We start from the raw sequence: 22941 nt of genomic DNA, 5'->3' as shown, positions 1-22941 counted from the left end.
TGACAACTCAAAGTAACTAATTGTAACTGACTGCAAGTGAGGGAAACTCACTTAGTGTCCAAGTGGACTGAATGACCAGCCTCTCTAGGAAGCCATTAAACACTGCTCCATAGGAATGAAGCTTCACAAACTATTGTGATGGAAATGGAATCTAAACTTTGCTTAAAACCAAATGAAAACTAAAACTAAAAACTTCAAAGAGATTTGAGACAGCTGGACTTGGTGGAAGGTACATGAGTCACCAAGTTTTTATTCCAAACCGATGAAAGAAAAACAGAAGATAGATATGAAGAATTGTTTGAAAGCTACCTTTACAATCAAACTCAACTTCTTATTACTTTTATAATTTTAGTTTTATTAGTTAAGTTGACGATGTAAATTTGCCACTTTAAAGAGTTTTGGTGCTGACCCGTGGAGGGTTAACACTGACAAAGCATGAGCTTCAAACACTAGCTCTGACAAAGGGCTAATGCTCAGAACGACAACTATGAAACTCTTTATGAACTTTTATGATACCCAATTTACATTATTAACTCCATTGATAAACCAAAATTATCTGGCCATACTCCCTCGCCAGTGCAGCACCACAGTTTCTTTAGAAACTTACCCCTTCATTCTTCTTAGTTTGACTTGCAATTATCCACAGTTGGGGCAGCCCTGAAATGAACAGTATTGCCTTACACACTACCATGTAACTTACTCTGTTATTATTGAATTTGGATCCAGTCTGATAGTGGATACAATGCCTGGATTATTTTGTTGCAAGCCTGGGTGCTTGAAAAGAAGAAAGAATAAGATATCTAGAGAGTAAAAGTAAATGAAATGGCATTCAAGTCCTCGAGAAAGAAGCAGGAAACAATGAAATGGTGAAAAGAAGTCTTTATCATACATTACTTGTACCCTAATTTCCTAAGTTGGTACTATAAGTTGACTACCATAAAGAGTTTTTAAAACTGAAGTTTCGAGCGTTAGCCCCTTATCTGGCCGTTTTGTAATTGCGCCCTAGGCATTGGTTTCCAAGCCGACGAAAGACCACGATAAATCACGTGCAAGTTGATCGATTGAATGCACACATTTGAGTACTTTATGAGAGGCGCAACATCTTCCTTTACGTAACGGGGACACCAAGATCACAATAACCAGTGAACAAAAACGCAAAAATTTACAAATCTCTTACAAAGCCCCCTAGTAGTACATCCGAGTGTTGCACCATGAACGGCGCCATGTTTGAAGCATCTCCCGCTCCATAAAGATATTTACTTTCCATGTAATACACAATGAATTGTCCCGCTCTTCTTCAACTTAATTTTTCGCCAATCCACTGGATAAATCGCTATCCAATAAACAGCGCAGTACATTTTCTAAACAGCTATCCGCTGGATGGCAAATTATCCGTCGGATAGTGTTATCCGCTTTTCTACAACTGGACTCCGTTATTTTATTTCAGTAGTTTGTTTTGGCCCCTTTCTTACACAGACAACTTGTTAATCATTCATCAAGGAAACCTCCCCAAATACAACCATCAGCCTAAATTCATAAATTTTAATTGGTTATTTATTTATTGATTCTTCCTATAACCTGAATAATGTTGATGCAAAAGTTATGAAACTGTAACAGGGGACCCGAAAACACTAAACAGCAGCCACGTTGAGGTTAAGATGAATAGCGCCGACCACAACATCACGAGATTTATATCTTTACTGGAACAAACTTCCGTTCATTGAAAATTTTACAAACTTTTGCCTAAAATGTGCTCAAGCCTGAATAACTTGCAGATAACTACATGGTTGAGGATATAATAATGTTAGTTCCAAAATATATAAAGATGTGAAAATTTTCAGTTCATGTGACAAATTTCAATTTAATTTTGGAATAATTACAGTGCATTTGCACAACGCGATAAATCACTCTTTTAAAAAGTGTATTAAATCATAATCTTTAGAAACCAATTCTGGTTTCTGAAAAATGGTAAACGTTGTAAGGTGTCAATGGGAACTCAAAGTAAAGACATATCATTGGCCTCAAAGAGGCCAATGATATGACTCTTCTCTCAAAGAGACTTTGGCAACTCCGCTGATCAATTCGAAGCTTCAACATCCCCCCCTCAGGCAACCCATGGGTATTTGATTGTCATCCATGCCTGGGGATATTTGAACCTTGCCTAGGCGGGTTGGAGCATTTGAGCTAGAAGTGTCAATTCTTTCCTGCATAATACACCTGCTTAATGGAGGAGTTAAAGGGTAACGAGTCTACAACATTCTTTTATCGAACAAAGAATCATTCAACATTGAGTGGGGCATTTGAATGCAATTATTTTGACGGAGGGGGGGGGGTTGGGGAGTAAAACAAGTCAATCTTCAAAAGTACAAATGCCAGGGGAGTCGCTCAGGGAAAGGGAATGTTTAGGCTTCGAGGTGACTAACGCATTACCAGCCGCTTAAAAAAATAGCAGCAATCAGGACCACAGACCAAGTCAATATTGGTCTTATTTCAATTTGAAGTCTGGTTAGTTGAGAGAGGAGGGTTTTCTAGTCATGATCACTGTTCGTGGCAAAACTAAACCAAATGAATGCATTTAACCATATTACTTTCAACCCTCCACTGAAAATTGGAGTATAGGGATAAATTACGTTTACCTATTACAACCAAGCAAACCTTCAAAATAGAAACCTCACAGAGGGTGACAAAAGCTTTCACAAATAAAATCTGTGTGAGCAACATGACCTTTTTTTCAGTGGGAGAGTTCGTAGGAGCCTATGTGAACAATCATGTCAAACGGTTTGAATTCATTTTGTGCTGTATGAAATTCATGTTCAATCATTAAAAGAATCAAAAAGGGAGAATGACTTCATGTTACGGACTATTCGTTATTGATACTAGGGGGTGGGATTGAGTGTAATTCAGCAGTTTCCATTGATTTTGCGAGTGATTGGCCTTAGTTCCATAGCTGACGTTTCATGCAGTACAAATAAGACTGTGTCCCTGGTAAATGTTTACCACTGAACGCTTGATCATTCCAAAAAGTGAAAAAAAGTTTAAAGAAAGCGACGGGAACGACAAGAAATCTTCTGGGCTGTAGCTGTTACACGACTGTACTACGGAAAAACCTCTTAACGACAAAAAAGAGTGAGGAATTAGCGATATCAAATTTAAAACAAACCTTGTAACTGGGTATGGTATAAGAACGCCTAGCAAACCAAAGTGAGGTACGCCATCAGGTAAAAATCTCCAGCGTGATCATGAAAATTAGGCGTCATGTAAGCGTCAAGCGTCAATGAACTGTCTCACTCATCTCAGAGAGCGATTTATGTCGTAGTTGGTCTCTTTTCTTAGTTTTTACATCAAACACAAGTATAAAAGCAGTAGCAAGGAACATAATGGCGAGGTAAGAGGCAGCATTGTGCGGAAAGCTTATCAAGTGCGGAAGACTGCAAATTTCATTTTTTTTTTCTCCATAGCTCTGGTAAGGAAAACGTAAAGAAAACAGAAAAAGGTAAATGTGTTTTGTTGTTACATGTCTTGAAGATTCATAGACCAGGTAAATGATACATAAGTGCTTGCTTTATTTATCTCCGGTTTGATGGTGATGATGGAATCTTATTTTTCTTCAAAGAATAATGGAATTTCTTTCAAAGTATCCAAAAATAAAAATTCGGATCAACAAACCGTGGCGTTTATCAAGTTAGTGATCTTGTCTTACAGTGATGTCCTACTTCCTAATTTTCTTCCGCGGCTCGTCACGATTACTCATTCTCAGTCACGAACTATAGTTCTACAAAGACATCTAGAATCATTTAACAGATTTTTTTCAATAAGTAAGGTAACTGCAATGAATGGATCTCCTTCGTGATTGGGCAATCGAAGGGTACAAATGTCATCTTGTTGATAGTTCCGTCAATCAGGTCAAGTCGAATTACTGTAAAACTGATACGTGATCACAGTAAACACAGGTTTTCAAACTTGCAAAATGTTGGCTAAACTTGGATCACACGCCCTTCCCTGTCAAAATGCCGAATTAAAGATTCCATCTATCTACCCCGTTGAATTATTCTTCGTAGCAAGAAACGTGTTATTAAATTTTTGAAACACGCGACTTGAAAACATTCCCTTTGTAACATTATGCATTATGTGACTGCTTTTACAAACTAGTTATTTAAGAGTCTCTTAGTCTCAATCGTAAGAGAGCGAAATTGGAATGTCATATGTGACTAGATCCCGTAAATAGACTAAGTAAAAAGGATTAATGAAATATTTTCATTTTCAAACAGAATTCACTCTAGCATCTTTCAGGTGTTTGAAATCTTCCATAGATAGATTTCAATTTTTTCTTCTTCTGTGGCTAGATTTACTGCAAAAAGAAAAAACTAATCTCCTTTGTTTTATTCCGCGCGTAACAATCGGAACTGAACATAACCCTTTGGCCTATAAAACATTTCTCTCTCTGGTGGGGCCTGAATGTCACGCAGCCAGTTGCGTGACGATCCCAAAGTAAATCTTCTATTTGGACAAGAATAAATTAGAGTGGCTAATTTCTAACGTCACTGTGAAAAAGGAAAGTTCAGTATTTCAGTTTCTTAAAGAAATATCTTCTAGCCAATTTAGAATAACTCTAAAAGTCTATTTTGGACAAATTTTTTTTAGATTCTTAACTAGCGTGACTTGTTTTCTCTTATTATTTGAAAAACACTCTTCTCCTTGAAACAGAATCTCGAGCATTTCCAACTATATACTCAATTGGCAGCCATAGAAACTACTCTTACTCGATAAAAGCTCAGCTTATTTCGAATGCGAGTCACTCAAGTATTTGACGCTTTCATTTTCTAAGAAGACCGCGTGACTCTGGGGACTTCCTGCTGTCAATTTAACATCTGACTTCCTCAACTTTCTGTATAAAGAGATCGTCAATTCTAAAGCTTTCCATTCCATTTGCAATAAGCAGAGATCAATATCAAGAGAAACTAGGGACTACAGATCAAGCTTGGAGAAAAACCCGTCACAAGGCAAATATGGTCGAGGTACGGTAAACTTACAATACATTTAATTTTCAATCGTGGATTCCATGCAGTTAAATTTTCAATTAATGTGTTTAGCCCGCGCCATTCATTTCTAGTCGCCTGGTGCTATGTTCAATTTAGATCCTAAAAGATGTTTTGGTTTTTTTTCTAACTTTCCCGGACAGTCAATTGAAATCAGCGCGTGCGCTCGAATGGACATCCCCGAGCACAAACTTAGCAGAAGCGGAAACCTCTTTATGGCAGATTTGCCGAAGAGCGAACCTGGTCGTCAAATTCCTGTAGAGTTTACCGGGAGCCATCGGAGCTACAAAACAGGTAAATTTAGGCGTATGGTAGGATGTGATCCTCACAAAGCTGTTATGAAGCTTTTCTGCATGTTAAAAGTGGCATAGTCCAAAATGATCGCGCATAAGGTAACTGACTCGATGCTGATTTAAGTGCAAGTGGACCTTAATGTGTTTACAGATTGACTTTATTGTAAATGTAATCTACATGTTAAGACACCTAGGAACTTTTTCTCTCATTTTCAATTTTGACGGCGAGTTAATTGCAAAACTACTTTAAGTGACGCCCAAATATCTGTGAACATTCACAAGGCCTTGTTAATTAAGTCATACTAGCAACTTTTCTGTTAAAACTATTCCATATAGTAATACAGAACTTTTCTGCTTTTGCAATTAACGACTACGTAAAATTCGATAACTAGTTTTCATGAAGTGTTTTTGTAAGAGAACAGGAAAAAACTTTGAGCTTGTAGGTTCCCTGTGTTTTAAACCCAGCTTCAAAACATTATTCAGCATGCCACTAGACTGATCACATGACTAAAATAATCTTCAGTATGGTTCAGAGGTAAATTAAATATACATTAAAAAGTTCAGTTTACCTCAAATAATAAATTAGACTTTTTTAATTTCATGTTTCTAGTCTTTTACATAGAAAAGTCTTATAATTATGGGGCACATACCATAAGATATGACTTGGATGGCAGTCATTACTACCTGTGTGTAGAAGGAAACAAGGTGTTTTTACGGGTGAGTTGTGATTTACTGTGGTTATGAAATTATCACTTTTCAACTGCAACTTCCCATATACAAATTACTTACGTAACAATTGAACACAAAAAGTGGGCAAAAAGTAACTATTTGAATCTCTTTCTTGTTGTATTTTCAGTTGGGTGCCCATCAGCCTGATGAAATGAAATACATCTTTGAAGTTCAACATGTCAACAAAGATAGTGATTTCATGTCTATCAAGTCTAAATATACTGGGAGGTACCTTGCCAGTGATGAAGATGGCAAGGCATTTGTGGAGGAGGTGGTGCCTTCCTTAATAAAAGACGACCAGCCGACTGACAGACAAACATGGTTCCTTCTACACTTTGTGGAAACGGTGAAAAGAGAAAGAGAAAGTACATTATACAGCTGTAACTTTGAGAGTACAAGTATTGACTATTCTGTCACGTGTCAGGCTCAAGTGGAAGCCTGTTAGGTGTAAATATGTTTCAATGTAAAAATACATGTACAGGAACAGAGTAGGAGAATTTTAAAATGTTTTTTCTTTTCATCCTGGGAAGGTTTGTTCCATGTTTTATTTTTATTTATTTATTTATTTTTTATGGAGTTTGGATTTATTTCTTGCACATTGTATATCCAGTTCTTTCTAGCTTAATAGTTTTTATTCGTTTCTGATACTTCGAAATGTAGGTGAGAAGGAAGCAACTAATTCATGTTTGTTAACTGGTGAAAGGGACTGGAATAGATTCAATTTTTTTTTGCAAAATATAAGATACTTTATGGAGCTTTACATTTTAAGAAACTTCCTTCATCTGTTATGAAGTATTACTTTGTATTTGACTTTAATATGTTGTTGTAATAACATGACCTCAAGTAAGGAAATATTACTTATAATGTTCTAGGTAATGTAAGTTGTAACTGGTATTGTAACCAGAATATGTGCTTTACTCTATGAGTACCAGTATATTTCTAATAAAAGCAATACTAGCGGAGACTTCAGTTGTTGTTGCTATTGATTTAAGACAATAGTAATGTACCTTGAGGAGAGGAAAAAAAAACGAAACACACTCATTCAAATTAATTCAATCACACCTTTGTTAAACTAAAGCATAAATATATGGCTAAAAGTGCAGTATGTTCGTGCAGATATTATAGAACCAAAACTAGAGCAATCATCATCCATCTGCAGTTTAGAACACAGACAAATATGGAAAGGACTGAGTTGTTGACAACTCAAAGCAACTAATTGTAACTGACTGCAAGTGAGGGACACTCATTTAGTGTCCAAGTGGACTGAATGACCAGCCTCTCTAGGAAGCTATTAAACACTGCTCCATAGGAATGAAGCTTCACAAACTATTGTAATGGAAATGGAATCTAAACTTTGCTTAAAACCAAATGAAAACTAAAAATAAAAGCTTCAAAGAGATTTGAGGTAGCTGGACCTGGTGGAAGGTACATGAGTCACCAAGTTTTTATTCCAAACTGATGAAAGAAAAACAGAAGATAAACATGAAGAATTGTTTGAAAGCTACCTTTACAATCAAACTAAACTTCTTATTACTTTTATAATTTTGGTTTTATTAATTAAGTTCGCAATGTAAATTTGTCACTTTAAAGAGTTTTGGTGCTGACATGTGGAGGGTTAACATTGACAAAGCACGAGTTTCAAACACTAGCTCTGACAAAGGGTTAATGCTCAGAACGACAGCTTTGAAACTCTTTATGAACTTTTATGATACCCAATTTACATTAGTAACTCCGTTGATAAACCAAAATAATCTGGCTATACTCGCTCGCCAGTGCAGCACCACAGTTTCTTTAGAAACTTACCCCTTCATTCTTCTTAGTTTGACTTGCAATTATCCACAGTTGGGGCAGTCCTTAAATGAACAGTATTGCATTACACACTACCATGTAACTTACTCTGTTATTATTGAATTTGGATCCATTCTGATAGTGGATACAATGCCTGGATTATTTTGTTGCAAGCCTGGGTGCTTGAAAAGAAGAAAGAATAAGATATCTAGAGAGTAAAAGTAAATGAAATGGCATTCAAGTCCTCGAGAAAGAAGCAGGAAACAATGAAATGGTGAAAAGAAGTCTTTATCATACATTACTTGTACCCTAATTTCCTAAGTTGGTACTATAAGTTGACTACCATAAAGAGTTTTTAAAACTGAAGTTTCGAGCGTTAGCCCTTTATCTGGCCGTTTTGTAATTGCGCCCAAGGTTTTTTTGTTTACAAGCCGGCGAAAGACCACGATAAATCACGCGCAAGTTGATCGATTGAATGCACACATTTGAGTACTTTATGAGAGGCGCAACTTCTTCCTCTTCGTAACGGGGACACCAAGATCACAATAACCAGTGAACAAAAACGCAAAAATTTACAAATCTCTTACAAAGCCCCCTAGTAGTACATCCGGGTGTTGCACCATGAACGGCACCATGTTTGAAGCATCTCCCGCTCCATAAAGATATTTACTTTCCATGTAACACACAATGAATTGTCCCGCTCTTCTTCAAATTAATTTTTCGCCAATCTACTGGATAAATCGCTATCCAGTGAACAGCGCAGTACATTTTCTAAACAGCTATCCGCTGGATGGCAAATTATCCGTCGGATAGTGTTATCCGCTTTTCTACAACTGGGCTCTGTTGTTTTATTTTAGTAGTTTGTTTTGGCCCCTTTCTTACACAGACAGCTTGTTAATCATTCATCAAGGAAACCTCACCAAATACAACCATCAGCCTAAATTCATAAATTTTAATTGGCTATTTATTTATTGATTCTTCCTACAACCTGCATAATGTAGATGCAAAAGTTATGAAACTGTAGCAGTGGACTCGGAAACACTAAACAGCAGCCACATTGAGGTTAAGCTGAATAGCGCCGACCACAACATCACGAGATTTATACCTTTACTGGAACAAACTTCCGTTCATTGAAAATTTTTACAAACTTTTGCCTAAAAAATGTGCTCAAGCCTAAATAGCTTGCAGATAACTACATGGTTGAGGATATAATAATGTTAGTTCCAAAATATACAAAGATGTGACAATTTTCAGTTCATGTGACAAATTTCAATTTAATTTTGGAATAATTACAGTGCATTTGCACAACGCGATAAATCACTCTTTTAAAAAGTGTATTAAATCATAATCGTTTGAAACCAATTCTGGTTTCTGAAAAATGGTAAAAGTTGTAAGGTGTCAATGGGAACTCAAAGTAAAGACATATCACTAGCCGCAAGTTAAAGAGACTTTGGCAACTCCGCTGATCAATTCCAAGCTTCAACATCCCCCTCTCAGGCAACCCATGGGTATTTGATTGTCATTCATGCCTGGGGATAGGGAAATTTGAACCTTGTCTAGGCGGGTTGGAGCATTTGAGCTAGAAGTGTCAATTCTTTCCTGCATAATACACCTGTTTAATGGAGGAGTTAAAGGGTAATGAGTCTACAACATTTTTTGATCGAACAAAGAATCATTCAACATTGAGTGGGGGGGGGGGGGGGTTGGGGAGTAAAACAAGCCAATCTTCAAAAGTACAAATGCCAGGGGAGTCGCTCAGGGAAAGGGAATGTTTAGGCTTCGAGGTGACTAACGCATTACCAGCCAATCAAAAAAATAGCAGCAATCAGGACCACAGACCAAGTCAATATTGGTCTTATTTCAATTTGAAGTCTGATTGGATGAGAGAGGAGGGTTTTCTAGTCATGATCACTGTTCATTGCAAAACTAAACCAGATGAATGCATTTAACCATATTACTTTCAACCATCCACTGAAAATTGGAGTATAGGGATAAATTACGTTTACGTATTATAACCAAGCAAACCTTCAAAATAGAAACCTCACAGAGGGTGACAAAAGCTTTCACAAATAAAATCTGTGTGAGAACATGACCTTTTTTTCAGCGGGAGAGTTCGTAGGAGACTATGTGAACAATCATGCCAAACGGTCTGAATTCATTTTGTGCATTTTCATTCATGTTCAATCATTAAAAGAATCAAAAAGGGAGAATGACTTCATGTTACGGACCATTCGTTATTGATACTAGGGGGTGGGATTGAGTGTAATTCAGCAGTTTCCATTGATTTTGCAAGTGATTGGCCTTAGTTCCATAGCCGACGTTTCATGCAGTACAAATCAGACTGTGTCCCTGGTAAATGTTTACCACTGAACGCTTGATCATTCCAAAGAATGAAAAAAGTTTTAAGAAAGCGACGGGAACGACAAGAAATCTCCTGGGCTGTAGCTGTTACACGACTGCACTACGGCAAAACCTCTTAACGACAAAAAAGAGTGAAGAATTAGTGATATCAAATTTAAAACAAACCTTGTAACTGGGTATTGTATAAGAACGTCTAGCAAACCAAAGTGAGGTAGGCCATCAGGTATAAATCTCCCGCGCAATCATGAAAATTAGGCGTCATCTAAGCGTCAAGCGTCAATGAACTGTCTCGATCATCTCAGAGAGCGATTTATGTTGTAGTTAGCCTCTTTTCTTACTTTTACATCAAATACAAGCATAAAAATTATGAAATAAAATGAAGAAAACAAAGCCGTGCAGTAGGAAGGAACACAATGGCGAGGTAAGAGGCAGCGTTCTGCGGAAAGCTTATCAAGTGCGGAAGACTGCAAATTTCATTTTTTTTTCCTCCATAAGGAAAACGTAAAGAAAACAGAAAAAGGGAAATATGTTTTCCTGTTGCATGTCTTGAAGATTCATAGACCAGGTAAATGATACATAATTGCTTGCTTTCTTTATCTCCGGTTTGATTGGTTACGATGGAATCTTATTTTTCTTCGGAGAATAATGGAATTTCTTTCAAAGTATCAAAAAAAAAAAAAAAAGGGATCAACAAACCGCAGTGTTTATTAAGCTAATATTCTTGTCATACAGTGATGTCCTACTCTCTAATTTTCTTCCTCGGCTCGTCGCAATTACTCATTCTCAGTCATTAAATATTGTTCTAAAAAGAGATAGAATCATTGAACAGATTTTTTTCAATAATCAAGCTAACTGCAATAAATGGATCTCCTTCGTGATTGGGCAATCGAAGGGTACAAATGCCATCTTGTTGATAGTTCCGTCAATCTGGTTAAGTCGAATTACCAAAAAAAAACTATCAAGTGAGCACATTAGACTTGCAAAATGTTGGCTAAACTTGGATCAGAGGCCCTTCCCTGTCAAAATGCCGAATTAAAGATTCCATTTACCCCGTTGAATTATTCTTCGTAGCGAGAAACACGTTCTTAAATTTTTGAAAAACGTGACTTAAAAACATTCCCATTGTAACATTATGTATTACCTTACTGCTTTTACAAACTGGTCTCTTAGTCTTAATCGTAAGAGGGCGAAATTGGAATATCATATGTGACCACATTCCGTAAATAGATTAAGTTAAAAGGATTAATGTAATAGTTTCATTTTCAAATAGAATTCACACTAGCATCTTTCAGGTGTTTGAAATCTTCCATACATAGATTTCAATTTTTTACTTTTTCTGTGGCTAGATTTACTGCCAAAAAAAAAAAAGTCATCTCCATTGTTTTATTCAGCGCGTAAAAATCGGAATTGAACATGACCCTTTTGACCTGTACAACATTCCACTCTTTGGAGGGGTCTGAATGTCACGCAGCTGGTTGCGTGACGATCCCAAAGTACATCTTCTGTTAAACAAGAATTAATTAGAGTGGCTAATTTCTAACATCACTTTCAAAAAGGAAATTTCAGTTTTTCAGTTTCTTAAAGACATCTTTTAGTCAACTTAGAATAACTCTAAAAGTCTATTTTGGACAAATTTTTTTCATTACTAACTCGCGTGACTTGTTTTCTCTTATTACTTGGAAAACACTCTTCTCCTTGAAACAGAATCGCGAGCATTTCCAATCGTATGCTCAATTGGCAGCCATAGAAACTTTTCTTACTCGATAAAAGCTAAGCCTATTGCGAAATCCGTGCGAGTCACTCAAGTATTTGACGCTTTCATTTTCTGAGAAGACCGTGTGACTCTGGGGACTTCCTAGTGTAAATTAACATCTAATTGACTTCCTCAATTTCCTGTATAAATAGATCGCCGATTCTTAAGATTTCCATTCCATTTGCAACTAGCAAAGATCAATATCAAGAGGAACTAAGGACTACAAATCAAGCTTGGAGAAAAACCCGTCACAAAGCAAATATGGTCGAGGTACGGTAAACTTACTATAAATTTAACTTTCCAACCCATTCAATCGTGGATTCTATGTAGTTAAATTTTCAATTAGACAGTTAAGCCCGCGCAATTCATTTCTAGTCGACTGGTGCTATGTTCGATTTAAAACCTAAAAGATGTTCCGTTTTTTTTTTTCAACTTTCCCGGACAGTCAATTGAAATCAGCGCGTGCGCTCGAATGGATATCCCAGCGCACAGACTTAGCAGAAGCGGAAACCTCTTCATAGCAGATTTGCCAGAGGGCGAACCTGGCCATCAAATTCCTGTAGAGTTTACCGGGAGCCATCGGAGCTACAAAACAGGTAAATTTAAGCCTATGGTAGGGTGTGATCCTCACAAAGGCTGTTAGCATGTAGAAAAGCTTCAGCTTTTCTACATGTTAAAAGTGGCACAGTCTAAAATGATCGCGCATAATGTAACTGACTCGATGCCGATTTAAGTGCAAGTGGACCTTCATGTGTTTATAATTGACTTTATTGTAAATGTAATCTCCATGTAAAGACACCTGCGGATTTTTTCTGTCATTTTCAATTTTAACAGCGAGTTAATTGCAAAAGTACTTTAAATGACGCCCAAATATCTGTGAACATTCACAAGGCCTTGTTAATCTAGTCATACTAGCAACTTTTGTGTTAAAACTATTCCATATAGTAATACAGAACTTTTCTGTTTTTACAATTAACGACTACGTAAAATTCGAGAACTAGTTTTCGTGAAGTGTTTTTGTCAGAGAACAAGAAAAAAACTTTGAGCTTGTAGGTTCCCTGTGTTTTAAAACCAGCTTCAAAACATTATTCAGCATGCCACTAGACTGATCACATGATTAAAATAATCGTCAGTATGGTTCAGAGGTAAATTAAATATACATTAAAAAGTTCAGTTAACCTCAAATAATAAGTTAGACTTTTTTATTTTCATGTTTCTAGTATTTTACATAGAAAAATCTTATAATTACGGAGCACATACCATAAGGTATGACTTGGATGGCAGCCATTACTACCTGTGTGTAGAAGGAAACAGGGTGTTTTTACAGGTGAGTTGTGATTTACTGAGGAAATGAAATTGTTGCAACTTCCCATAAACAAATTACTTACGTAACAATTTAGCACAAAGAGTGGGCAAAAAGTAACTATTTGAATCTCTTTATTGGTTTACATTCTTAGTTATTTTATGTGGGAAATGATTATACGTGGAATAACTTTGAATCATACTGTAATAATGACTTGACCCACCCTGACCAATAATTCAGTCTTGTGTTACTTGCAGTAAGGTTACAAATGTCTAGTTTAGGTTGTTAATTCAGATCTATATTTCTGTTTTTAGTTGGGTACCCATCAGCCCGATGAAATGAAATGCATGTTTGAACTTCAACATGTCAACAAAGATAGTGATTTCATGTCTATCAAGTCTAAATACACTGGGAGGTACCTTGCCAGTGATGAAGATGGAAAGGCATCCATGGAGGAAGTGGAGCCTTCCTTAATGAAAGACGACCAGCCCACTGACAGACAAACATGGTTCCTTCTACACTTTGTGGAAACGGTGAAAAGAGAAAGAGAAAGTAAATTATACAGTTGTAACTTTGAGAGCACAAGAATTGACTATTCTGTCACATGTCAGGCTCAAGTGGAAGCCTGTTAGGTGTAAATATGTTTCAATGTAAAAATACATGTACAGGAACAGAGTACGAGAATTTTAAAATGTTTTTTTTCTTTTCATCCTGGGACGGTTTGTTCCATATTTTATTTTATATATAGTATATCCACTTCTTTCCAGTTTAATTGTGTTTATTAGTTCGTGATACTTCGAAATGAAGGTGAGAAGGAAGCAAGTAATTCATGATTGTTAACTGGTGAAAGAGACTGGAATAGATTCAATTTTTTTTTGCAAAATATAAGATACTTTATGGAGCTTTACATTTTAAGAAACTTCCTTCATCTGTTATGAAGTATTACTTTGTATTTGACTTTAATATGTTGTTGTAATAACATGACCTCAAGCAAGGAAATATTACTTATAATGTTCTAGGTAATGTAAGTTGCAACTGGTACTGTAAGTAGAATATGTGCTTTACTCTATGAGTACCAGTACATTTCTAATAAAAGCAATACTATTGGAGACTTCAGTTGTTGTTGCTATTGATTTAAGACAATGGTAATGTACCTTGAGGAAAGAAAAAAGAACCAAACTCACTCATTCAAATCAATTCAATCACACCTTTGTTAAACTATAGCATAAATATATGGCTAAAAGTGCAGTATGTATGTGCAGTTATTAAAGAACCAAAACTAGAGCAATCATCATCCATCTGCAGGTTAGAACACAGACAAATATTGAAAGGATTGGGTTGTGGACAACTCAAAGTAACTAATTGTAACTGACTGCAAGAGAGGGAAACTCACTTAGTGTCCAAGTGGACTGAATGACTAGGCTCTCTAGGAAGCCATTGAACACTGCTCCATAGGAATGAAGCTTCACAAACTATTGTGATGGAAATGGAATCTAAACTTTGCTTAAAACCAAATGAAAACTAAAAATAAAAACTTCAAAGAGATTTTAGACAGCTGGACCTGGTGGAAGGTACATGAGTCACCAAGTTTTTATTCCAAACCGATGAAAGAAAAACAGAAGATAGATATGAAGAATTGTTTGAAAGCTACCTTTACAATCAAACTCAACTTCTTATTACTTTTATAATTTTGGTTTTATTAATTAAGTTCGCAATGTAAATTTGCCATTTTAAAGAGTTTTGGTGCTGACATGTGGAGGGTTAACACTGACAAAGCATGAGCTTCAAACACTAGCTCTGACAAAGGGCTAATGCTCAGAGTGACAGCTTTGAAACTCTTTATGAACTTTTATGATACCCAATTTACATTATTAACTCCGTTGATAAACCAAAATTATCTGGCTATACTCCCTCACCAGTGCAGCACCACAGTTTCTTTAGAAACTTACCCCTTCATTCTTCTTCGTTTGACTTGCAATTATCCACAGTTGGGGCAGCCCTTAAATTAACAGTATTCAAGTCCTCGAGAAAGAAGCAGGAAACAATGAAATGGTGAAAAGAAGTCTTTATCATACATTACTTGTGCCCTAATTTCCTAAGTTGGTACTATAAGTTGACTACCATAAAGAGTTTTTAAAACTGAAGTTTTGAGCGTTAGCCCCTTATCTGGCTATACTCCCTCACCCGTACAACACCACAGTTTCTTTAGAAACTTACCCCTTCATTCTTCTTAGTTTGACTTGCAATTATCCACAGTTGGGGCAGTCCTTAAATGAACTGTATTGCATTACACACTACCATGTAACTTACTCTGTTATTATTGAATTTGGATCCATTCTGATAGTGGATACAATGCCTGGATTATTTTGTTGCAAGCCTGGGTGCTTGACAAGAAGAAAGAATAAGATATCTAGAGAGTAAAAGTAAATGAAATGGCATTCAAGTCCTCGAGAAAGAAGCAGGAAACAATGAAATGGTGAAAAGAAGTCTTTATCATACATTACTTGTACCCTAATTTCCTAAGTTGGTACTACAAATTGACTACCATAAAGAGTTTTTAAAACTGAAGTTTAGAGCGTTCGCCCTTTATCAGGCCGTTTTGTAATTGCGCCCTTGGCATTTGTTTCCAAGCCGACGAAAGACCACGATAAATCACGTGCAAGTTGATCGATTGAATGCACACATTTGAGTACTTTATGAGAGGCGCAACATCTTCCTTTACGTAACGGCGACACCAAGACCACAATAACCAGTGAACAAAAACGAAAAAATTTACAAATCTCTTACAAAGCCCCCTTGTAAATGCGTGACTTTCAAAACTTGCGTGACATTTGCGTTACAGTTGGCCTTTGTGCCATTTGATTCCTTTAAATAGTTTTTCTCTCCCGCTTTCATTAATCGCCTGTTCATGTTCGGAGTGCATACAAAGTTAATTTATAAAGTGTGATTTCAAGCCACCGGCGTATAGGGACTGATATGTAAGTTGTTTTCGCCTTTTTGTTGTTTATCTCGTTTCGAGCAAGCTCTTTCGTCTTTATTTGTATATATATTTTGTGTTTGCCGTAGCATTTGGTTCATTTATTAGTTCCTTTATTATGTTAGATTCATTTACGCTGTTAAGTCGCTACGTGTTTAATTGAATACAATCTATTATATAAGTCCCTTTTTTAATTCGTTTACAGTTTACGAGATTGATTAAAGTTATGTCCCTGTAATATATTCCCTGGATTTGGTTGGCATTTTTCTCCGGTCACGATTTTCTTGGTATTTCATCGAGCCTTGATGTTCGTTTGCCGCAACAGTAAAATATCACCAATTGACGCCTTTGGCTGGAATTAAAATTCGTTGAGGATGAGCGATAGTGGTAGTCGATCGCCTCGAGCTACAGTTCGAAAGATCCTCTCATTGGAGAAGGAACAAGCAGAAGTTGAAATTCCGAATGAACTATGCGATTTAAGAGATCTTAGTTTAGACGAAGCCAATAGTCCTCGTGGCAGGAAACACGATCCTCCAAATTTGAGAGAACCGCACGAGCGGACTTTGACTGACAAAGGCAGAGCCTATCAATTGGAAATTCGCGCTTTAAAGAAACAAGAAGTGGAAAACAAATTGCGTAAACATGTTGGAAGAATTTACTCATTGCTTGACTCCCACCCGGGTACCGAAGAATTAGAAAAGGAAAGACAAATCCTGGATGTAATTAAAGAGGAACTTAACCAGGCATACCGATCGTATGACGAGTTACTTGATGATGAAAGCGCTAAAGGTGCCGCTTACCGATATTTCGATTTGTGCGATCGGGAGTTTATCGAATGTCGAGTGCGGCTATCCGAAATCCTTCGGTCAGTCGAACAACGAGAGCATGAAAAATTCGAATCTAATAGGCAAGAAACTGAATCAAGCCGTTCTGGAAGATCAAGGGTTTCAGGTTCTTCAAGATCTTCTAGGTCGTCGGTCATGTCAAAGAGAGTAGAGGCGGCGACCAGAGCAGCGAAGCTAAAAGTCGAAATGAAGTACCTGGATCAGGAAACCAATTTAAGAAGAATTCAGCTGGAAAGGGAGATCGCCTTAGCAGATGCTGAAGAAGAAGCTATCAAATTGGTTATGAACGAAGAAGTGAAAAATGGCATAGTTCGCGAAGATATGAAATCTGATGAGAGATTCGGACGAAATTTCCGCGAAGCTAAATTCGATGTCGGAAAAACTGTCATGCACGAACCTTCATTGTTGAGACCGGAAGCACTTCCTTTCGCGCTGTTGACGCCGCCAATAAGACCAGCCGCTAGTCGAGTAAACAATAGGGACCTTACGATCCGACAACGGCGACGGCGACGTGGGACTTTTTTACTTCCGGTTACGTACTGCGCACGAGTAGATTTCTGAGACGGCGGTGTCCCTTCACGCGCGGACGTTTAGAAGCCTTGTTTGACGTTGTGCGAAAACGTGGAAATTAAAACCCAACTATGGCAAAGGAATCAAGGTAAAAACGAGACTTTGCGACTAAATTTAAAGAATTCTAGTTTGTTTGAAATATCCGAAACGAACAGAGCGTGGAGTCTTTAGTATACGACCACAAACTGAATGGAGAGAGATTTGACTTATTTTGCTTTGTATTTGTTTGTGATTGTACTTCACTCGCTATCACTGAGCTTCCTTATCACTTACTTTCCAACTTTTTTCTCGATCAAAAAAAGAGAACAATTAAGCTTAATTTTATTTTGGGTTTACTAGGAAATAGTAGAGAGATTTTGTCGGCAGCGGTACTAGATTCGACCGATGCAAAGTGTATAAATACTTTCATTGAGCTAATTTTCATTTATAATCGTAGATTAACCTTATTTTACAAGGAACTCACTGGCTGGGTTGAACAGTTATATCGAGGAATTCCGATACCGCAAATATTGCTTTATTTATAACTGAATCAAAAACAAATACAAAACAGAGACGTTCACATAATTTCCACTGTTTCCTAATTAAATAAGAATTATTTTACAAAATCCAAACTTTATTGATTGCCCAATATTTTGCTCCAAATGCTACACATTTTTTTAGTAATTCATGACTGTCTTCATTTGAAAGCGTCCTTCCAACCTTAATTGTATGTTTCCCTCATTTGGAAGGCAAAGGATAGCCATCATGTATTCTCATGATCATTTCTTTATCTGTCAACAAGTTCAGCTAATTTATTGGAGGACTAAAGAAAACAAAGATATTGTCTAATATTATGATGATCTAGTTAATACCACCCAAAGCAAGTTATGTTATTTGTTTTAAAAACTTTGATCATGATTAGGACCAAGTGCTAGTAAATCTCAGATACAATGATAATTTTATTGTTAGCAAATTTTGCTGATATACTGATACTTCTTCCTCATGAAGTAATTTTTGTTGCACTGCACTTTCAGTCAATCAATGAAATGGAATGAAGAACACGAATTGCTTATGTTGAGGGAATTGATGCTTTTGCAGCCATGGCTGCACAAGAAAGGAACTAGTGAGAGAGGAGATGATTGGGAAAAGCTGGCAGTATCCTTGAATGCTATTCCTTATCCCCAATTCCGTGTTACTCAACGGTCTGTTCGTGACCACTATTCAACAATGGAAAAGAGAAGAAGGAAAAAAGTCAGGGAAGAAGACAGAGCCTCAGGTATTGCCCCTGAAGAGGACAAGGAACTAGATCAACTGTTAGATGAAACCATTGAACTCTTTGATGAGTCTGACAAAATCACAGATCAAACAAAACAAAAGCAGGAAGAAGAAGCAAAGAAAGCAGAGGAAATGCGGAAGAGATCATTGGAGACTTTTAAAGATAGTGCCAAAAGGAATGCCGATGAACAGCAAGGAGCAAGACCGAAAAAGGGCAGAGCTAGTGGTGCAAGCACTCTGGCTTACCTGAAAGATAGGGCAGAAGTAGAAGCTACTTTAAAACGTGATGAATTGGAGATAAAAAGGCAAGAGTTAGCACTGCAAGCAGAGGAGCAGGAAGGAAGACAACAGCAATTGGATATGATGAACAAACAAACTAGAGATACCCAGCAGCTTCAGCAGCAGCAAATGCAGCAGTTTATGCAAATGAATGCAAACATGATGCAACAGCACCAACAACAAACCCTTGCACTTATGGAACTAATGAAAAAGTTTGCTGGGAAGTGATGCTGGTCAATCTCTGCAAGAGGTTATTTAAATGCACAAAGAGTTCACATTTTTATTAACTTGAACATTTTCAAGGAAGTTAAAAATTAAAGATTTATAATAATAACTACTTGTTTACATATATAGTTGTAAAGGAAATGTTGCTTAATTTTGCCAACCTTTGAAAGTCGCCGAATTGATGTTATGCCAATATCAAAACTGGGGTTGAGCCTTTATCAAGGCAATAGGGCTTATCCAACTATAGAATTGCATTACTCTCTGTAAACATGCTCACCATTATTTGTTCTCATTTAATAGTTTGTTTTGGTGGCATTTATTTCACTTTAATTCCAATATGTTAGCCTTTCTCGATTGCATAATTTTTTTTATTAAAAAGCAGTTCAATTTTCGAAAGGAAAAGTGTTATGTAACTTTTGTAAAACCTGTTTGGCAGACTTAGTGAAAATAATCCCCAATTTCTGGGGGAGAAACATCAAAGTAGTCTGATGTGGTGGATCTGTAACAACAAACACGAGCATTGTGAAGAAGGGCACATGTCACATACATTTTGCCAACAGCACTTAAACTTATTTTCAAGTTTTTTTTGAAATCCAGAAATTTAAAATAATTTATTATATCACCAAAAATCCATTCAACAGAAACTCTGACTTCACTCATAGATTCATTCCATGCAGACTGTATGGGAGTTAGTCCAGCCCCTCGAAAAGGTCCTTGCAGATGTAGTCGAAGAGGATATGCCGGATCTCCATAAATACACAGGGGGTTCCCATTTGTGTCCACTGAAAATCGTTGCAATTGGTTTAACACTCCAGATCTAGCTAACATCCCACTGTCATGTCTCTTTCCCTCGACAGGCCCAAACAGGTTGGCAACAAGGCCACTGGGTGCTGCGATAGATTGAAACTTTATAGCATGGACTTTTTTGTGACCATTGTATAAGCACTTTTGGTTTTGTCCTGGTCGGCATATGGGCCTCACAGTACCGTCAACAAACCCCCAACAGTTGTCAAGAGCAGCTCCCCTGTTGTGAACTGCAACGGCAAACTCCTCTAAATGATCGGTTCTTAACCAATCCTGGTTCAAATCATTGAGAAGTCGGTTCCATGTTTGATACATCTTGTTCATAACAGCATTTGAGATCATACACAATTGTGGTTCTGGCCTTCCAAATCTGGGTATCATGTCTACGTATCTACAGGGATAGGCAAATCTTTTAAGAAAAATGCACAGTGCCTCAACCATGTCGACATTTACACCATTGTAGCAAACGATCCGATCCGGTAAAGTAAACACCTCTGCCAAGTTGTAAATGTCATTCTTGTAAAATCTAAACTCAGTTTTACATTCATCATCGGTCATCTTGTCGAGATCGAAACACTCGTAGTTAGTGTACGGTAAATCCGGATTTTTAGGCTTGTGTAAATCGTAGAGAAGCACGAATTCTTCAGCGTTAATCAAACGGGAAGCATGAGCCAGGAGAATAGTGTCACGGAACTTTGGCATGGCTTTCTAAAAAACTTTCGTTGACTTAAACACGATAAACATCAATGACCGTCGTCAACGTTCTCGCTCGTAAAATTCGTAATCTCAATTTTGGCGGGAACGCCAACACGACGTGGCCCCGCTCGACCCAGACTTCTCACGTTGCCGTTGCCGTTGCCGTCGCCGTCGCCGTTGTCGGATCGTAAGGTCCCTAATTTCGCTCCAAAGCGAGACGAGCCGACAACACATCAAGAAGCGACTCTTAAACAAATAGTCAGTCTCCAAGCGAAACAAGCGGAATTAAGCGCTCTAATTGTCAACCAGCAAAGAGCTAGTACGCTTCCTTCTCAAGAACCGCCTGTCTTTAAAGGAAGTTATTTCGATTACCCGACATTCATAGCTGCCTTCGATGCCATGATAGAGAAGAAAGTTGACTCAGAAAAAGATAAACTGTATTTTTTGAGCAAGTATACTTCCGGCAAAGCCCACGAAGTCGTGAAAGGTTTCTTGACCTGGGATTCTGACCATGGTTATGAAGAAGCTCGTAAGCTCTTGGCTCAGCGCTTCGGCAACCCATTTCGAGTAGCGGAAGCTTATAAGGCTAAATTGCGAAATTGGCCGCAGATCGTCGAAGGAGATAGCTCCGGTCTTCAAGATCTCTCTGATTTTCTTGTCCGTTGTGAAGGAGCCATGCAGTCCATGAAGTACATGGAAGATCTAAATTCAACAAGGTTACTACAGGAAGTAAGCACAAAACTACCCTTCAAGTCAGGCTCCAGGTGGTGTCGCCAAGCACGTGATGTCCTGAAGAGAACGGAGAGAACGGTATCCTTCCACGATCTAGTAGAATTTGTCAGAGAAGAAGCAGATCTCGCAAATGATCCGGTTTTTTCTCCCGAAGCGTTGAAAAGTAAAAAAAACAAGGTGCCTGACAGAAGCCGAGTAATGAGAAGTCAGGGAGCAAACAGTTTTGCATCGTTTTCCTCTCGTACCCCGCCTAGGGAGAGCAGAGGAAGGCCTAATGCAGAGCAAGAGCCGAAACAGCAAAGTTCGTGCGTCTTCTGCGGCGGTAACCACCCACCTCACAAGTGCGGAGAACTAAGCAGGAAGAGCATTGACGAGCGCCTGGCACTGGTTAGATCGAAAGGCCTCTGCTTTGGATGCCTGAAAAGGGTTCATCAATCGAAGAACTGTCGAGCTAGGTTAAATTGCAAGAAATGCGGTAGGCAGCATCCGACTCCACTTCATGACCCTACGTATAAAGAAGGATCTAGCAACCAGAATACTCCTGAATCATATCGGCCCGATCCGGTCCAAAGTCATCAAGTAAGTGCAGAGGTCGCGAACGACGACAGTACAATCTCCAACCCCAATGTCGGTGTGTGTAGCGCTGTGAGTGGGCAAGGCATTGTAACGAACTCTTTAATCATCCCAGTCTATGTGTTTCGTAAGAGTCACCCCGAACTTAAAGTCAAGGTTTATGCGTTATTGGATGACGCTAGTGACACGACGTTTATCAAAACGGACGTGAAAGATAAGCTTGGAATCCCTGAAGTTAATTCGAAACTTATCCTCAGTACCATGCTTGGAATTGAAGAAATCGACGTTTGCAGAGTGGATGGGCTGGTAGTTGAGAGGATAGACCAGCGCGTTCAAGTCGAGCTACCCAGAACGTACTCCAGAGACCAGATACCATCAAGAAGAGACCAGATTCCTAGTCCTGAAGTTGCAGCTGTGTGGCCACATCTCCAAAGGATCAAAGACAAGATTATGCCGTATCAAGAAAGCTTGGAAATCGGATTGCTAATTGGCTGCAACTGTCCGAAGGCGATCAAGCCTAAAGAAGTTATTTTGGGTAAGGGAGAAGATCCTTATGCCGTCCGCACTCTCTTAGGATGGGGAATAATTGGTCCCGTCAGTCCGTTAGAAGGTATCCAGCCGAACTGTGGAGAACATTTAGCGTCGTCTTGTAATCGAATCCTTGCGTATGAAGTTGATACTGGCCGCTGCAGCAACCGCAGCTTCGTTCTCAATTCTCAAACT

The 22941-nt window shown here is 38.0% G+C and overlaps 5 protein-coding genes and 2 long non-coding RNA genes across 8 annotated transcripts in view; 4 read left to right on the top strand and 3 right to left on the bottom strand.

The window, feature by feature from the left end:
* The first annotated feature begins 3295 nt into the window (after positions 1–3295).
* Positions 3296–7022, top strand: LOC149036201 (uncharacterized). The gene is made up of 5 exons (XM_089189583.1): positions 3296–3385; positions 3459–5015; positions 5180–5330; positions 5940–6046; positions 6186–7022. The coding sequence occupies exons 2-5, from the start codon at positions 5007–5009 to the stop codon at positions 6501–6503; spliced, it is 585 nt and encodes a 194-aa protein (XP_089045709.1). The 5' UTR covers positions 3296–3385; positions 3459–5006; the 3' UTR covers positions 6504–7022.
* Positions 6842–8513, bottom strand: LOC149036200 (uncharacterized). 2 transcript variants are annotated; one of them, XR_016181730.1, is made up of 3 exons: positions 8434–8513; positions 7862–7911; positions 6842–7513 (listed from the first exon to the last, which is right to left on the bottom strand). It is a non-coding gene; the product is annotated as an uncharacterized LOC149036200 (long non-coding RNA). The 2 variants fall into 2 exon arrangements; XR_016181729.1 differs by lacking the exon at positions 8434–8513 and having other exon boundaries at positions 7862–7999.
* A 3588-nt stretch (positions 8514–12101) lies between these two features.
* LOC149036199 (uncharacterized) lies at positions 12102–14041 on the top strand. Its single transcript, XM_089189591.1, has 4 exons — positions 12102–12230; positions 12406–12556; positions 13181–13287; positions 13578–14041. The coding sequence occupies exons 1-4, from the start codon at positions 12222–12224 to the stop codon at positions 13893–13895; spliced, it is 585 nt and encodes a 194-aa protein (XP_089045717.1). The 5' UTR covers positions 12102–12221; the 3' UTR covers positions 13896–14041.
* On the bottom strand, positions 12711–15530 carry LOC149036198 (uncharacterized). Its single transcript, XR_016181731.1, has 3 exons — positions 15481–15530; positions 15213–15262; positions 12711–14417 (listed from the first exon to the last, which is right to left on the bottom strand). It is a non-coding gene; the product is annotated as an uncharacterized LOC149036198 (long non-coding RNA).
* A 2104-nt stretch (positions 15531–17634) lies between these two features.
* LOC149036197 (uncharacterized) lies at positions 17635–19628 on the top strand. The gene is made up of 2 exons (XM_089188810.1): positions 17635–17743; positions 18669–19628. Exons 1-2 carry the CDS (start codon positions 17727–17729, stop codon positions 19414–19416), a joined length of 765 nt encoding a protein of 254 aa, XP_089044936.1. The 5' UTR covers positions 17635–17726; the 3' UTR covers positions 19417–19628.
* A 192-nt stretch (positions 19629–19820) lies between these two features.
* LOC149036196 (uncharacterized) lies at positions 19821–21071 on the bottom strand. The gene has a single exon (XM_089188809.1). It carries the CDS (start codon positions 20917–20919, stop codon positions 19852–19854), a length of 1068 nt encoding a protein of 355 aa, XP_089044935.1. The 5' UTR covers positions 20920–21071; the 3' UTR covers positions 19821–19851.
* A 241-nt stretch (positions 21072–21312) lies between these two features.
* The window catches only part of LOC149036195 (uncharacterized), a 2109-nt gene continuing 480 nt past the window's right edge, over positions 21313–22941 (top strand). The window contains exon 1 of the mRNA XM_089189945.1: positions 21313–22941. This exon is cut by the window's right edge and continues 480 nt beyond it. Coding sequence (XP_089046071.1) covers positions 21313–22941 — 1629 coding nt within the window.

The sequence above is a fragment of the Pocillopora damicornis genome, chromosome 12 (assembly GCF_964200805.1).
Source record: "Pocillopora damicornis chromosome 12, jaPocDami1.2, whole genome shotgun sequence".
NCBI classification, from domain to species: domain Eukaryota; kingdom Metazoa; phylum Cnidaria; class Anthozoa; order Scleractinia; family Pocilloporidae; genus Pocillopora; species Pocillopora damicornis.
Note: the sequence above shows the minus strand (reverse complement) of the source record. Positions and strands in the feature narration are given on the sequence as shown.

What these genes read in the sequence shown, in the direction of transcription:
- LOC149036199 (XM_089189591.1), top strand. An exon ending in CCATCGGAGCTACAAAACAG is followed by an intron (nt 12,557 to 13,180) that starts GTAAATTTAAGC and finishes TCATGTTTCTAG; the next exon opens with TATTTTACATAGAAAAATCT. An exon ending in GAAACAGGGTGTTTTTACAG is followed by an intron (nt 13,288 to 13,577) that starts GTGAGTTGTGAT and finishes TTCTGTTTTTAG; the next exon opens with TTGGGTACCCATCAGCCCGA.
- LOC149036201 (XM_089189583.1), top strand. An exon ending in CCATCGGAGCTACAAAACAG is followed by an intron (nt 5,331 to 5,939) that starts GTAAATTTAGGC and finishes TCATGTTTCTAG; the next exon opens with TCTTTTACATAGAAAAGTCT. An exon ending in GAAACAAGGTGTTTTTACGG is followed by an intron (nt 6,047 to 6,185) that starts GTGAGTTGTGAT and finishes TTGTATTTTCAG; the next exon opens with TTGGGTGCCCATCAGCCTGA.
- LOC149036196 (XM_089188809.1), bottom strand. Translation starts at nt 20,919, where the DNA reads ATGCCAAAGTTCCGTGACACTATTCTCCTGGCTCATGCTTCCCGTTTG.